Source organism: Pavona decussata, unplaced genomic scaffold (assembly GCF_977016875.1).
Source record: "Pavona decussata unplaced genomic scaffold, jaPavDecu1.1 SCAFFOLD_68, whole genome shotgun sequence".
In the NCBI taxonomy this organism is placed as follows: domain Eukaryota; kingdom Metazoa; phylum Cnidaria; class Anthozoa; order Scleractinia; family Agariciidae; genus Pavona; species Pavona decussata.
Window position 1 is genome coordinate 601297 of NW_028145487.1, and position 16485 is coordinate 617781.

The 16485-nt window shown below is 37.5% G+C and overlaps 1 protein-coding gene across 3 annotated transcripts in view; it reads left to right on the forward strand.

Annotated features, from left to right (window-relative positions):
- The window catches only part of LOC146477868 (mitotic spindle assembly checkpoint protein MAD2B-like), a 45023-nt gene that overhangs the window by 17449 nt on the left and 11089 nt on the right, over window positions 1-16485 (forward strand). Inside the window, exon 1 of one of the 3 annotated variants that reach the window (XM_085112962.1) lies at window positions 16108-16256. The exons of the other annotated variants lie outside the window; for them this stretch is intronic. Within the exon in view, the coding sequence (XP_084969088.1) occupies window positions 16211-16256 (46 nt within the window). The 5' untranslated portion in view covers window positions 16108-16210. Of the gene's footprint in view, window positions 1-16107; window positions 16257-16485 lie in introns of those variants that run through there. 3 annotated transcript variants of the gene reach the window in all.

Here is a 16485-nt window from a genome sequence, read left to right on the forward strand (position 1 = left end):
ACCGTCCTTTATTTAAATTAAAAATCTTTGAGATAAAAGTTGCGGTTTCTGAATCCTGGATATTGATCTAAAAGCAAACGGAAGAACTGTCTTGGAAACAATTGTCCGCGAGTTTCGGTTTCTTATCTTCGGTTGATGTAATTTGTAAAAAGAAAAAAAATTAACGGCGTTTGATGCCTAGAATGACAACGGCATACTGGGGTTTTACACGGAAAACTCATTTTGGTGAACGTCTTTCAAGTATATTGATCCTTAGAAGCAATTAAATGAATGGGAATTCTCTTTCAATTGAATGGCAATCGTAGTTGAGGTTTCATCCGCGGCCTCAAACAAAGTTTGATCTAAAGCCGGTTAAGCTAGGCTTTGCGATTATTTCAACTCGTTCAACTTGTACAAAAACGACAAACTATACAGGAGCGAAACTGGTACGGGAGTGGCGTTCAAGTAAAGAAAGAGAATGAAAAGTTCACCGTCGTGTGTTCACATTCTCCACAAGACCTTGAATTTGATAACTTCACGCTGTTGTTTCAGTGCAGAGGACGGCAAAGAAATGTACCAAAATTCAAGCACTTGCAGAGCGATTGTTTTTCCTCACTAACTGCTATGGTCGTCGTTGCTTAAGTTGCCATTAGCTATTGTTTGATAAATACGGGAAAATCTAAATACAAGTTCAGTGAGCTTAACGGTAATAGATGTTTCTCCTCTTAGTTTTCTATACAAATTTACTCTGAAGTTAAGCAATTGACAAGGCGGCCACTGATCTTACCTCGAGTTTGTGATAGTTTGTCTGTCGTTTTGTTTACGACCTTCAGCAGTACACATAAATGGCAGGGGACTCCATGCACGAGAAATGATAAACTTAAATTCAGCAGCAATATTATTATCATCGTGACCTCAAAGACTGTGATGATATGGAATTCTGAGAAATTATGTTAACGAGCGCTTCTTTTTCCTACAGAGTGTTTTTTTTTCTTTGCTTGCCCTTTTATAGCTAGTGTTTTAAGTTCGAAAACCAGACTAGCAGCAAATTTTCGTTAATTTTGTCCAAATGTGGCTGAAAAAATGAGCATATGCTCTGCTGAGCTTTAAATACATTTTGCTTGGTGTTAATTGTGAAGGAATAAAACGTTTTTTTTAAACTGATTTTAACGAAACAGACTCAATATATTACCGGGTTGGAAAATTCTGCTTTCATTGTTTTATGCAATAATTTTTCTTTATTCTGTTTCAATCTTTCTATGTTTCTGCGTAAATATCTTAGAATACGGGTTCGTATTAACCCATTCTTCCCAAAAAGAATTTGCGTCTCGCGCGATGAGCTTGCTGCATTTTGTTTGATCGCTCCAGTGTCAGAGCAGTATCACTCGTTCACAAAAAACCGTTATATTTACAATTCAATTAACATCAGTAACACAGACTGGCTTGCTTTTATTGCATGATTTGTATCAGTTGTACTGGCGTTAACGTTTATTTGTCTTTTTCTATTTCTGCCTTTTCCCTAAGAAGTTTGTAAATTCATATTACTGGTTTGAGCGAGTCTTGTTCGGATGGAAATTTGCTGGTGAACAACAAAAACAATTGAATGTTTCTGTCTCGCCGGCTACAGGTCTCAAAGTTACCACTTGGACATTTATTGTTCTTAAAAGTCGCATTTTTTATAAGCCCTCGTATATTTGATTTAAGAACAATAAATTTCCATGGAGCAACTATCAGCCGTAAAAGTTCACCAATAAATTCTCCTCCAAATCTGATTGATTTATGTTGACCACGTGACGACAGAGAAGCCCGAATGGATAGTACTCGTCGGCCATTCAGGCTTAACGATGACAAAGGGCTGGGGAAATTAAATGAGAAACTTTTATCAGAATAACTATAGAATGAACGTTTTCTGTCTTTTCTAGATCATAAGTATAACAAAATTTTTAACTTTCAAATAATCCCGCTGTGTATTAAGGTTCACGAACCGTCGCCGCAGTAGGTATCTTTGAGTCACACAAACGAATCATTTCGCCTAGGAGACAACAATCCCTTTAACTATTTAGATCAGTTTAATAGTGAAGAAAATATTCAGTTTTCAATCCTTCCATGTACTGTAACTGTCGAAACACGAGAGAATTAAAGCTCTTTGTTTTCCTAGGGATACAAATGCGGTATTATCAGGTGATGGCATTCTGTTTTATTATATTTTCGGTCCCTAAAGAAATTATCATGAAAAAGAAACAGTATTACCTGCCAGAAAAAAAAACTGTTATTTTGAAATGTCCCTCAGTGGAAGACACCGTGGAAAAAACAGTTGTTAGACTTAAAAACCGATCCAACGTATAAAATCTTGCAATTCCCATATGGTGTTAATACCACGGCATCATACTGATAAAGTATACGCAGTCCCTCTCCCGTCTAAGTACACACAAGGCATCTTTAATAGGCCTTATCACGGTTTTCGACGCCATTTTGACGAGTAGGCAAACAGGCTTAAAATAACAGTGTTTGTATGGAAATCCGAAGTCAAATAATTTTTATAAAATGAAAGTGATAAGGCCTATTCTTCTAAGTTAAGGTGGGTGTTCACCTGAAAGCCGTCTTCACGCCGCTTAAAATCGGTCAAATGGAAATAGAACTGCAGAAAATGTATCACTAACTCCCACCAAAGTCGGGTGGGTTATTACATAACTAGTTACTCCAGAACAACGTAAATATTAAGAATGATATATTATTCAGTAATGACAAAGGCAAACTCGGAAAAAAAAGAAATTCCGAGTGCATTCATCAACTGCAAACGTGTCAAAATTAGGCAAGGATGAAATTGCCAAATGATGCTAAACCTTTATCCCAGCAGTTAATATTATTAAACTTTCATTTTCAACCCCATTTCTAGTGCTCTATTGATTTGTTAAAGCAATCATTTTACCCAAGAACTATTCCATTCTCGAACTTTACAGGCGAACTGTCTGATTTTACAGTAGCTGATATGAACACTGTAGAATTCTCTTATTAATTTACTTTGTTTAATTTAATTGCATTTTTGGTATTCTTACCTATTTATGATCTCTACTGTGTATAGTGTATTTTTGTTTTAGTTCAAGGCTTTTTTAACTTTGTAGGAGTACATTATGATGCATTATTGCTGTCGAAGCGCATTATTCAGTAAAGATAAAGTTATCATACCATTTGTACTGTACCATACCACCATCTTGCAGTATTGCTGTTGCACTCGCTGAGAAATAAATAAAACTCTTTCCACTTCTGAAATCCCAGATATACAGAAAAACAGATTCCAGAAGCCCGAAACCTCGTGTAGATGCGCCTAGTTTGGAAAGTTATCAGGCCCCAGTTGTTCAAAGAGCGGATAATTTTATCTACTGGATAGGTCTCTATGTGGCAGATAAAGTGTGTGCAATAATTACCCTAAAGCCTTATAATTTGTTTATAAAGTAGAAGTGTTTGTCTAATTTAAATATGGTATTGTGTGAAAAACCTGCCAAAAGCTTTTGTTGGAGTACATTTTATCCGCTGGATAGCAACTTATCCACTGGATAAAATTAAACGCTCTTTGAACAACTAGGTCCAGAACAGCATTTATACTGTACATACCGTATCGTCATAATCACATCTTGCAACATCGATCGCTGAGTACACCGTGAAGTTCTATCAACCTCGGTAAACCCAGATATACAAATGAACCTAAGAGTTTCATCATAAGCGTTAAAATAGTAACAGTTTTGTTATCTCTTGGCAATAATGTCCACAAGCTTTCTTTTTTCTTTTCAGTTTTACAACAGCAAATAGTACATTGAGTAAATAACAACAGCATCATTAACGTCAAATACAATAAAATGAGACGATATTGCTTTCTAGAGAGCAAGTTGGTGTGAGCTCGTGGGGACAACAGCTGGGCGTCTGCCCTCTGGGTTTGGTCTTGTCAAATGAACTATAAGAGATATTCTGCGTCGAAACCTTTGGGAGAGAACGGCATACATAATTGGGTTGAGCACAAACCAGGTTTTCGCGAACACGCTGCATGCACTCGTGGCAATAGCATTTAACCTTTTCCCCAAAATAGCTACGAGTAACGAGACTACTGCGTAAGTAGACCACGAGAACATAAAAACGGCTACGATAGCTAAAAAGTACATCGCTGATCTGCGGTGCTTTTTCAGAAGAGCCCGAGTCGCCGTCATTGCTATGCGACCAGTGCCCATTGGCGCTTGAACGTTCTGAACAATGCGCTTGGAAACGATGTAAATCTTGTAATAACAAACTGTAATCATGCCCATGGGCAAAAAGAAACAAGCAATAAAAACAACTGCAAAATATGCTTTATCGCTCGGCCGGGGTTGTAGATTATTTTTTATCGTAGACTGAAATAAACGTGAAAGAGCAGCAAGTAATAGATACTTCTTGGAAAGACTTCTAGACCGCACGTAAGCCATAGAAGAGAGGGTTCTTTTATTCGCGAGTGAATTAAATAGCACATAGCCTTGTGACTTTTTGAAAGCTGACTGCTGAAAACCTTCCAAGAACATGCCTTTGCAAATAATAAAAATATTATTTAAATTTTGCATCTTGGCATATGGTAGAATAAAGCTTTTTATTATCATTTTAATCACTAACGCTGCGAAGGACAGTCATTTGAAATGCAAATCGCGTCGCTTCTTCCATCGCCGACTGCTTACTACTAATCTTGTTATTCAAATATTTAAAAGTATATTTTCCATTAAAACTGTCGTGGTAAACGTCGCTCAAGATCAATACTTTAATCATTTTTTTGACATCATTGTTTTAATTCTATCCATTTTGATATATCAGGGGAGCCACTTAGGGGAATGGCCACGACGCGATATTCATAGTTATAGACAATTGATTCATTTCTATGTTTAGGGAAATTCACAGCCACAAGCAACTTAATTTAACGGTCTTATAGCACGTTTGTACCTTTCAACTTTAAATTTAAGGAAGGCCTTCATACTCGGGTTTCTCATTTTATAAATTCATGTAATTCAATTAAATAAATTTGAAACAGCTTTACGAGTTTACGTTGCTAGCCTTGTGGAGATGGTTGAAAGAAGCGTCATTGCCATTTAAAAATTCGTTATCACGCACTCAAATCTATTCTATTTAAAGGGAAGAATTTTTACGCAAATAAACATTTTGGAAGTTAATATCATGTAAATATTTTTTCCCAAATACTCACCATAAGCGCAAAATAAGCTTTAAATGTAACGCCACCATTCATTAATTTTTGAAAACACCATCAGGTCCCCACTGTACTTTTCCTTATACATTGAAAACGCCACGGAATGAAGCAGTACAGAACCATTGAAAATTCTCAACCGTTAAATTTGGAAGGTTTACTGAAAGCACCTCTGTCAAACAGATTCAGAATCCTACTGAAAATTGCACTTTGATACTGTTTTTATTTTATTTTATTTTGTTGGTTTTTTTGTGTTTTTTCACCCAAAGTTCCATTCAATAGTGTCTCGCCTTTCAGTTTTTCCAATAAAACGAGAAGGCTGGCTAGCTCGGGTGTCAGATTTGTTCGCTATCTTGTCGGAATCAGACGTGGAATCAAACTTTGCTTTTAGACTTGAAATCTGAGGCTGAATTGAGACAATACATTTGCAGGTGTTTAGAAAATAAGTATTTATTACAAATGCAACTTGAGAAATGTGTTGATTCCGGTCATGACAAATTGGACGTTTGGTTTCTTTGTCGCATTTCCATCGTATGAGTCGGGAAGACCGAAGACATTTATTGCGACATGCAATCAGTCGGTTGGCCGATTAGAAGACGCTGATAATTTAATCCACTGGATAGGTCGCTATCCGGCAGATCAAAATGTGTGCAAGATATTCCCGATAGCTCCATAATTTGTAGACAGAGCATAAGCATATGTCAAATTTAAGTGTGGGATTGTGTGAAAAACTTTCCAAAAGCATTAATTGGAGTACATCTGCTCCGCTGGATAGTGACTTATACAGTGGATAAAGTTATCCGCTCTTTGAACAACTGGGACCAGGTCTCCACTGTACTTTTCCTTATACATTGAAAACGCCACGGAATGAAGCAGAACAGAATCATTGCAAATTCTCAACCGTTAAATTTTGCAAGGTTTACTGAAAGCACCTCTGTCAAACAGATTCAGAATCCTACTGAAAATTGCACTTTGATACTGTTTTTATGTTATTTTATGTTGTTGGTTTTTTGTGTTTTTTCACCCAAAGTTCAATTCAATATTTTCTCGCCTTTCAGTTTTTCCAATTAAACGAGAAGGCTGGCTAGCTCGGGTGTCAGATTTGTTCGCTATCTAGTCGGAATCAGACGTGGAATCAAACTTTGCTTTTAGACTTGAAATCTGAGGCTGAATTGAGACAATACATTTGCAGGTGTTTAGAAAATAAGTATTTATTACAAATGCAACTTGAGAAATGTGTTGATTCCGGTCATGACAAATTGGACGTTTGGTTTCTTTGTCGCATTTCCATCGTATGAGTCGGGAAGACCGATGACATTTATTGCGACACAATCAGTCGTTTGGCCGATTAAAAGACGTGGACTCCAGCAGTGCATAAGTTGATCTCTTTTGAGTGGAAAACGCAGATGGCGTCTATTTAAAGCCATCAACCGGGGATCGGAGGAAAAAGAACACTCGTCATATTTTGTTAGCTAAAGTAATTGATGGTTAATTCACCTTACCCTGCCAACTTCTGAGATTCACTACAGTAGAACAGGACTATATTTTTGTTTGGTCTCATTTTGTTTTCGTCTTGTTTAATAAACCTCGGAAAGACGAAATTTGACTTTGTAGCTTTTTACTGAATTCCGTAATTCCTTGATGCGTGTACTGTTGCCTAACTGAGAGCGAGTGTATATTGACCTATCAGGTTTAAGTCCCGTTCAAGCGTGTACTTCATCTACTTTTTCGATCTATAATTTACAGTATTTATATACAAAATTCCATATATATTCACTTCCATCTATTCCTCTTCAGTACATTACCAAGGGCGGATCCAGGGGAGGTGAAATGGGTGAATTTTCACCCCCCCCCCCCCTTTTTCTGATCCCCCTTCTTTCTTTCTTTTTTGTTATCCCTCAAATATTGAAATAATATTTGATTTCTCTGATTGAGGTGGAGAATGTGCATAAGCGATGACTGGTTCTACCAATCAATTTATTTATTTTGAGCCTGTTTAAATGGGGTTGACAGACCTGCACGATTCCCGCTGTGTTCCCATTGTGTTGATAAAAGCCTTTATAGTTTTGCTTTAACAAGCATGTCTTTAAGCGATTTCCTTTTTCTATAACAGATCAAGGGAGGTTCCTTGTATATCTCTCTTAGCAGCGGCTGGTTTTGTACTAAATACCATTTGTCCATTAGAATATTTTTCGAACATGGCAGTGATGGTTGAAATTGTGTCACGAAAAGGGTAGAATTTTCTTGTGCGCTGTCTGTTTTTGTGTAAGTGCGTTCTTCCTCTCTGCGAAGTTAGCTTCGGAGAGGATTTTGTCCACCAGGTTACTAGGATAACCTCTTGATACCAGGCGTGTTTTAAAGTTTTTAATGTTTCCCTCAAACACTACTTTAGAAGAGTTTGTCCTCAGAAGTCTAAGAGCTTCTCCTTTAGCGAAGCCTTTTTTGACGCCTGCTGGGTGGCAACTGTTGTAGTTTGTGTACTGAAATGTTTCAGTAGGTTTGTAATGTGTGCGCACGTCGAGAATCGGTTCTTTCTCGAATCTCTCTCCCTTATAGACTGTTATATCCAAGAATGTTGTTTGTAATTGTGAGACTTCAGCGGTAAACTTTATGGTAGGGTGGTACGAATTTGCTTGCTCAATGAGATGTTCTATTTCTTCTTTGTTTGTATCGACAAGCAAAATACATCGTCAATGAATCTTTTCCACGTTAGTGGTTTGTTAACGCTCTGCCTTAAGATCTCCTTTTCTATAGATGCCATAAAAATGTTGGAAAACGCTACTGCCATTTAAGTGTCCATGGCAGTTCCGTGTGTTTGGAGATAGTCTTTCCCGTTAAATTGGAAGGAGTTCTCCTTCAGTATAAGGCTGAGCATTTCTCTGAGGAAATTTGTAGCTATAGGCGGGTTATTGGCATGACAGTTCTCGTATGGGTTGCATACTATAGTGATTCCTTCCTCTTGTGGGATATTCGTGTAAAGGCTAGTGACATCCATTGAGACTAGAAAAGTGTTTCTAGGCACCCTAGTGCTTTCAATAAACGTTATGAAATGTGTCGTATCTTTAAGATATGAGTCCTGTATTTGTGCTATTGGCTGAAGTAGTTAGTCTACGAATGATGATAGGCGTTCTGTTGGGCCAACACACCCAGATATGATAGGTCTTCCGACTAATGTCGGTCTGTGAATTTTTGTGAACACTGGGATTCGAGGCGGATTTGGTGTTGGGTTAAACCATTTAACCGTCATTTCGTCCATGCACCCTGCATGGTGAAGGGCATTAATGAGGTGTTTAACTCTCTGGGATGTATCTCTAACCATTATTTCGTCTAGTGGATGATAGTTATTTCTATCATCCAATTGTTTCTGTCCCTCATTGATTCTGTTTTCTCTGCTCATAACGACGGTTGTTTTGCCTTTATCTGCTTTTTTGAGAATAACTTCTTTGTTGTTAACAAGCTCCTTGAGAGCTCGTCGCTGCACAGACGTCAAACACCTAAACCAGGCTTTGGTTCTATTACATTATTACAAAAATTCACCCCCCATTTCAAAATCCTGGATCCGCGCCTGATTACAAACTTACCAAATAACCAGCTCCCAGTTGGCCTTTTAGCTCAGTTGATAAAGCACTGTACCGATATCGCAGGGTTTTTTTTTTTTTTGGATCAAATCCCGTTGAAATCTGAACTTTATAAATAAATGAGGCTTCTCTTTTCGCAACACATAACTGCGATGATCGTTAGTGCAGTAATACGCTAACTGGAAGTAGTTATAAGAAATAAATAAATAAATAAATAAATAAAAAACGGCACGGAAAATAGGCCACCGAATACTCGTAAGTCGAGGACAACACGCTTTCTGAGAATGCTCTTAGAATACTGTTTATCGGAGAGAACATCCAGGCAAAACACATCAAGGTTTTAGGTGGGCTGGGTTTCATAAACACCTTCGTTAATTCCAAAAGTCAAAGCAGTATTTTTGACTGGAGCAAACGCCTTTCTGCCATAAGATCCGGTTAGGCCAAATGCAACTTTAATATTCCCACGGTTTTCTACACTTAACCCTCAAAAAATAAATGAAGTTATTATTATAAGTTGCAAAGGTGGCGACTTCTTTGATTTTCGGGCGATAATTCAGGCGCCATTGCAGCACAAATCTATCCTCCGTGTTCGTGGGCTAAATTTTGATGTGCAACATGTTTCTCCTTTCCTGCAAAAATATTTCATATTCAGCCAACCTTAAACAGCAAACGAAAATTTCAAAGATTAGTGGAAAATGTTTTTTTAACTAACACTGGTTCATTATTAATGCACACTTTCATTTTTTGACGCTGTTTTAAGCCATAAGTTACAAAATTTAACTGCCAGTGCTAGGCATAGTAACTATTACATAATTAGAATTTTTCGTTGTCACGTTTCAGTTGATCATGCAATCTTCACATTACGCGAGGCTTTACAAGAGATTTATTGTCACTTTAAGTTCCAATTTTTTTCGGAAATTTTCTTGTTGTTCACCTCCTCCTCCACTCCATAACTCTCTTTTGAAAGACCGTAAAACGACAATATGTAGTCAATAAAACTTACATCACTCGTTTTAATTTTTCCACGCGTCCATTAACAATCTTGCCATCACGGACGGACAAGAACGCGGGCGTTGGACTTCAATTTATCATTAAACAACGCGTAGATAAATAAGATAATTTTGAGTCAGAAATTTATTTGGAATGCTCAAAAAGTGTGGAAAACTAAGAATGAGTTAGTGGGGGGCCTGGGAACTACACCTTTTAGAGTTGTCTGGCTCTAAATCTAGCCGTACGACCCCACTTAAAAATTTCAGGATTTGGAAAGTGGGCAAAAAGGGGTATTTACAGGGAAGAACACGAAATTCTGTCAGGGAGAAATTTGGCAATTGAAAAAATTGGGAAATTTTGCCTTATTTGAAAATTCCTAAAAAAATTTCTGACAGATTCTCTTTAAAAAATGTTCACATTTCCGTTTTAGTGTTTTCTGTCAACAGCAAAAATTTGAACATAGGTTGTACGGCTAGATTTGGAGAAATTAAGCGAGAAAAAGTAGTTATTGCGACCTTCGGTGAGAAGACGATTGCGCATGCTTGTTCCGGGAAAACCCGGGTTCCAGCGCGCGCGCGCGCTTCAGCTGGTGAGTGTATGCTGCCTTTGTGTTCAAATATTTGGCGCAAAATCACAACTCTGCAAAGGCTTAAAGGCTGTTAAGGAACGGCAACCATTAGACAACACGTTTTTTTCAGTTATCAAGCCCAAACTCAATCTAGCTACTGTAAGCACACATCACAAAACCTATCTGGAATACCAGGACATTTTTCCGAGAGCCGCAATTTTGTTTATGAGCTCACGGGATTTCCTCTGCTGGCTACCGTGATTTTGCTCGTGTGTGATGCTTTTGCATGCCTTGGGCAGTGCGCGCGCATATCAAAGCTCGAATACTACAAAAACTGTAGTAAGCCACCTTAATTACAAAATTCTCTGTACAAAAAAAAAAAAAAAAAAGGACGAAAATGGTTTCTCATACCGGTTTAATCTTAACGTTTCATTAAACTTCAAGCTCTTATAAATATACATTTTTTATGGTGTTCTCTCTCTGTAAAAAGTTTTTTATAACAAAGCGCGCGCATGCTTCCCCCATCTGACTTGCACACGTCATCGGATGGACGCACGGCCGTGCGTATGTTGAGAAATGTACCATAATGACGCCAATAGGAATTAGATTAGGATGCACGCGCGCTATGTTATAATGCCTCATGATCAATTCACCACGGATCAGTTTTTCTCCGGGGACTCAACAGTTTTAGTGACTAGTTAAATTCCTTGTACTCCTGAAAGAGACTTGATAGGGGCACTCGATGAAAATATTGAAGAAAAAAAACTTCAAATGTCGGTTATCTATCTGTTTTCCAAGGTCGTTTTCGGTCCTTTAAAAGGAATATTTGTGCAAATTTTAAAATACGGTTTCGTCTGTCTGGATTCTCTACCTGAATTAATTTTTATTTGAAGGGTTAGCTGCTGTTGCATGCCTTTCCGAACATCTTAGCTGGCCACATTGCGCTCTCTTTGCGACAATTTTTCAAAAAACGCGAAGGGCTGGTAGACCTTCTCTCCGAACATCGGACTCGCTGGTGATACTTCGTTTTAACACCTGATTTATGCAACACTTGACTTCCTATAGAGGTTCGATTTATAGAACGCAATAATCACTAATGCCGGATCACTAGCAGATATCGCGATTAAGGACATTGGACGAAAACTCCATAGCTTAAATACATTCAATGATTTTAATTTGCGCGGCAATATCAGTCGCTACCGCTCATTTTAAACATAAATACTTCGTCTGCAACTCAGTGATTTTCTTTTGTAGATCATTTGAATAAATTGTGATTTGTAAATTATAGTTTAATTACAGTGAGCTTTAGCATTAGATTGTCTGCTTATGAAGGCAACGAAAACACTAATGGACGTTACGTTTGACAAGAGAGCCTTGGAGTCATTTTGGAATGTAGACGTATCGTAAGTGGTTGAAAGTAACAAGGAAACTCAGTGAATCGTTTTGGTGGAAAATCCTTCCTAGAGGCGCCGTTTTCGCCTCCAGCAGAAATTACCGAGATATTTGAATTCCCCTTCATCAAACAACACCTCTATTTGGGAGGGGTAAAAAAATTTATTTTAATAGAAAACGAGATCGCGGAAATTCAAAGAAACAAGATCGGTTCCCTTAATTCTGCGACTTGAATATTTATCTCAAGAAAACGAACAGATGAAAATGTTTAAGTTTGAACGAACATCCGTTTTAAACGCCCTAAGACAAACAAACAAATAAACAAACAAATAATAACGAAAACCCGGAAACGACTACATTAAGTACCAGTTTATCGGTATTAATTTTTTGTTGGGTGCCTATAAGAAAAGAACGGACACTGACTCGGCATGCGCCGGTCGTGAAGGTCTTAGAAGTCCTGAATAGGTAAGGGGCATCTTAAGGACGGTGCGTACTATTGTTACTGCGCATACGTTCTGCGCATCTCGAGATACTCGGGTTTTTTATCGGTATTAATTTTTTGTTGGGTGCCTATAAGAAAAGAACGGACACTGACTCGGCATGCGCCGGTCGTGAAGGTCTTAGAAGGGTAATGGGCTCCTGGTGGTGCCTACTAATGCAGAAATATTTTTGCGCGGTTTAAAACTATGCGGAGAAAGCAGAACTTTGCAAGTTCTCTTGGTATCCAAAAAGAAAATTGGGGGTAACCATGCATTTTTCAGAGATAATTAAGCTTCAATTTAGGAAAAACTGCCATACATTGCGTTACATTTTGGCGCTTTTTAGAAATATTGTCGCTTAATTATCTCTGAAAAATACGCCGTTATTTTCCCAATTTTCCTTTTGGATTCCAATGGCCCTTGCTAAGATCTGCTTTTCCTGCATAGTCATAAAACGCACAAAAATACATTTGTATTAGTAGGCATCGTCCTTCATTTAAATTAAAAATCTTTGAGATAAAAGTTGCGGTTCTGAATCCTGGATATTGATCTAAAAGCAAACGAAAGAACTGTCCTGGAAACAATTGTCTGGGAGTTTCGTTTTCTTATCTTCGGTTGATGTGGTTTGCAAAAAGAAAGAAAATTAACGGCGTTTGATGCCTAGAATGACAACGGCATACTTGGGTTTTACACGGAAAATTCATTTTGGTGAACGTCTTAATTTTAAGGATTGATCCTTAGAAGCAATTAAATGAATGCGAATTCTCTTTCAATTGAATGGCAATCGTAGTTGTGGTTTCATGATCCGCGGCCTCAAACAAAGTTTGAGCTAAAGGGTTAAGCTAGGCTTTGCGATTATTTCAACTCGTTCAACTTGTACAAAAACGACAAACTTTACAGGAACGAAACTGGTAGGAGTGGCGTTCAAATTAAGAAAGAGAATTTTTTCGAATGAAAAATTCACCATCTTGTGTTCACGTTCTCCACAAAGTAGTTGTTGACGGCAAAGAAAGCAAAATTTCACTACGCACTTGCTAAGCTATTGTTTTTGCTCACGAAACCTAGCTATGTCGTTGTTGCTTGAGTTACCTTTTGTTTAATAAATACGGGAAAACCTAAATTCTAGTTCAGTGAGCTCAACGGCAATAGAAGTTTCTTCTCTTAGTTTTCTATACAAATTTACTCTGAAGTTAAGCGATAGACAAGGCGGCCACTGATCTTACCTCCAGTTTGTGGCAGTTTGTCTATCTTTTTGTTTACGACCTTCAGCACTACACATAAATGGCTGCGGACTCCATGCACAAGAAAATGATAAACTTAAATCCAGCAGCAATAATATATTATTGCTACGGTAGCAATATCATCGTGACTTCAAAGACTGTGATGATATGGAATTCTGAGAAATTATGTCAACGAGTGCTTCTTTTTCCTGCAGAGTGTTTTTTTTTCTTTGCCGCCCTTTTATAGAGTTTTAAGTTCAAAAATCAGACGAGCAGCAAAAGTTCGTTAATTTTGTCCAAATGTGGCTGAAAAAAATGAGCATAAGCTCTGCTGAGCTTTAAATACTTATTCTTTTAACTGATTTTAACAAAACAGATTCAATATATTACCGGGTTGGAAAATTCTGCTTTCATTGTTTTATGCAATAATTTTCGTTTATTCTGTTTCAATCTTTCTATGTTTCTGCGTAAATATCTTGGAATTCGGGTTCGTATTCACCCATTCTTCCCAAAAGGAATTGGCGCCTCGCCTGATGAGTTGCTGCATTTTGTTTTATCGCTCCAGTGTCAGAGCATATCAATCGTTCACAAAAAAACTTTGCATGTAGTTATATTTACAATTCAATTAACATCAGTAACACAGACTGGCTTGCTTTTATTGCATGATTTGTATCAGTTGTACTGGCGTTAACGTTTATTTGTCTTTTTCTATTTCTGCCTTTTCCCCTAAAAAAGTTTGTACATTCGTAACTGACTAGTTTGAGCGTGTCTTGTTCGGATGGAAATTTGCTGGTGAACAACAAAAACAATTGAATGTTTCTGTCTCGCCGGCTACAGGTCTCAAAGTTACCACTTGGACATTTATTGTTCTTAAAAGTCGCATTTTTTATAAGCCCTCGTATATTTGATTTAAGAACAATAAATTTCCATAGAGCAACTATCAGCGGTAAAAGTTCACCAATAAATTTTCCTCCGAATCTGATTGGTTTATATTGACCACGTGACGGCAGAGAAGCCCGAATAGATAGTACTCGTCCGCCATTCAGGCTTAACGTTGACAAAGGGCTGGGGAAATTAAATGAGAAACTTTTATCAGAATAACTATAGAATGAACATTTTCTGTCTTTTCTAGATCATAAGTATTACAAAAATTTTAACTTTCAAATAATCCCGCTGTGTATTAAGGTTCACGAACCGTCGCCGCAGCAGGTATCTTTGAGTCACACAAACGAATCATTTCGCCTAGGAGACAACAATCCCTTTAACTATTTAGATCAGTTTAATAGTGAAGAAAATATGTAGTTTTCTTTTCAATCCTTCTATGTACTGTAACTGTCGAAACACGAGAGAATTAAAGCTCTTTGTTTTCCTAGGGGTAAAAATGCGGTATTATCAGGTGATGTCATTCTGTTTTATTATATTTTCGGTCCCTAAAGAAATTATCATGAAAAAGGAAACAGTATTACCTGCCAGAAAAAAAAAAACTGTTATTTTGAAATGTCCCTCAGTGGAAGACACCGTGGAAAAAACAGTTGTTAGACTTAAAAACCGATCCAACGTATAAAATCTTGCAATTCCCATATGGTGTTAATACCACGGCATCATACTGATGAAGTATACGCAGTCCCTCTCCAGTCTAAGTACACACAAGACATCTTTAATATGCCTTATCACGGTTTTCGACGCCATTTTGACGAGTATTTTTTCCCGCGAACTATTTTTAGTAGCAGCTCACGGCTGGTTCGATCGCTATACAGACAAATGTATGGAAAGTTCAAAACACGACTGGACGCTTTCTGGCACAGCTACATCCCTCCAATTTTTTTTCTTAAAATCCTTTTCCTAGTGCCAAACGTTTCCAATTCATGAATTTTTCAGAAGCGATGTTTTATAAAAATTATTTGACATCGGATTTCCATACAAACACTGTTATTTCAAGTCTGTTTGCCTACTCGTCAAAATGGCGTCGAAAACCGTGATAAGGCCTATTCTTCTAAGTTAAGGTGGGGGTTCACCTGAAAGCCGTTTTCACGCCGCTTAAAATCGGTCCAATGGAAATATCTTGTTTGCATTTCAAGCAATACAAAAACCCTCCATTCATAACACAAATCAATGATTTGGGGAGTTTTATGAAGTTTTGGGTGATTTTTAGGTATATTTGGAAGGAAATAATTTTTCTTGAAGGATTGGTAAAATTAAAAGAAATAAGAAATGTTGAAGATTTAGTGAAGTTTTAAAATTAGAATTTGTAGTTAATAATTAATAGACGGATACCAAGTTAGTCCACTAGCAACCTGGGGTGCTCTTGCGTGGTTATCGACTGTCTGTTAGTGTTCAAAAAATCATTTTCTTTCTTCTATCCATTCTTAAAACCTCTTCAAATTTCACTCAAATCCAAGTAGAGCCCCATCTTAAGTCTCCCCTTATTTATTTACTTTGTTACAGAAAATTACTTTCCCCAATTCTTGCCAGCGTTCTGTAAATTATTTCCCTCTCGAACTTCTGTGTTTGTTTTTATTCCTGTGTATCACCCTTTCATGAGATTGCGAAATTAAAGTGATGCGAAAATTTTCTATAAACACGGTGCAAAACGTGCAAATATTTTCGCTGAGCGCTTTTCACCTTCACATAAACGGCGCGAAAACTGGCGCGAAATAAGTGATCACGTGGCTATTCTCGACCCAGGTTTCTTAGAGGATTTTAAACATGGCGGCTGAACAGTTGGTGCATCGGAGTGGTGCATGTAGGAAATATTTTCCGTGAATTGGTGTACGCACGGCGTTCTTTGGGACATGCAAATGGAAGAAAGAGCTGAACAGGCTGTTGACCTGTTGGCTGGTAAGAATTACTTGAATACGGAAAATGTAGTGCAATAAAATAAGCTTGTCGTTTGCAAAGCTACAGGATGTCAAATCATTTGTTTCCTTTCTTTAGACTTTTATAATCTAAAGCTTCAAAGCTTACCTGTCTTATATATTATAAGCTTACTTATCAAGCTATAAGCTTACTTACCATCACGTTTATTTCATTTACCACACGTTCGACATTTAAATCCTAGCAGTATGCA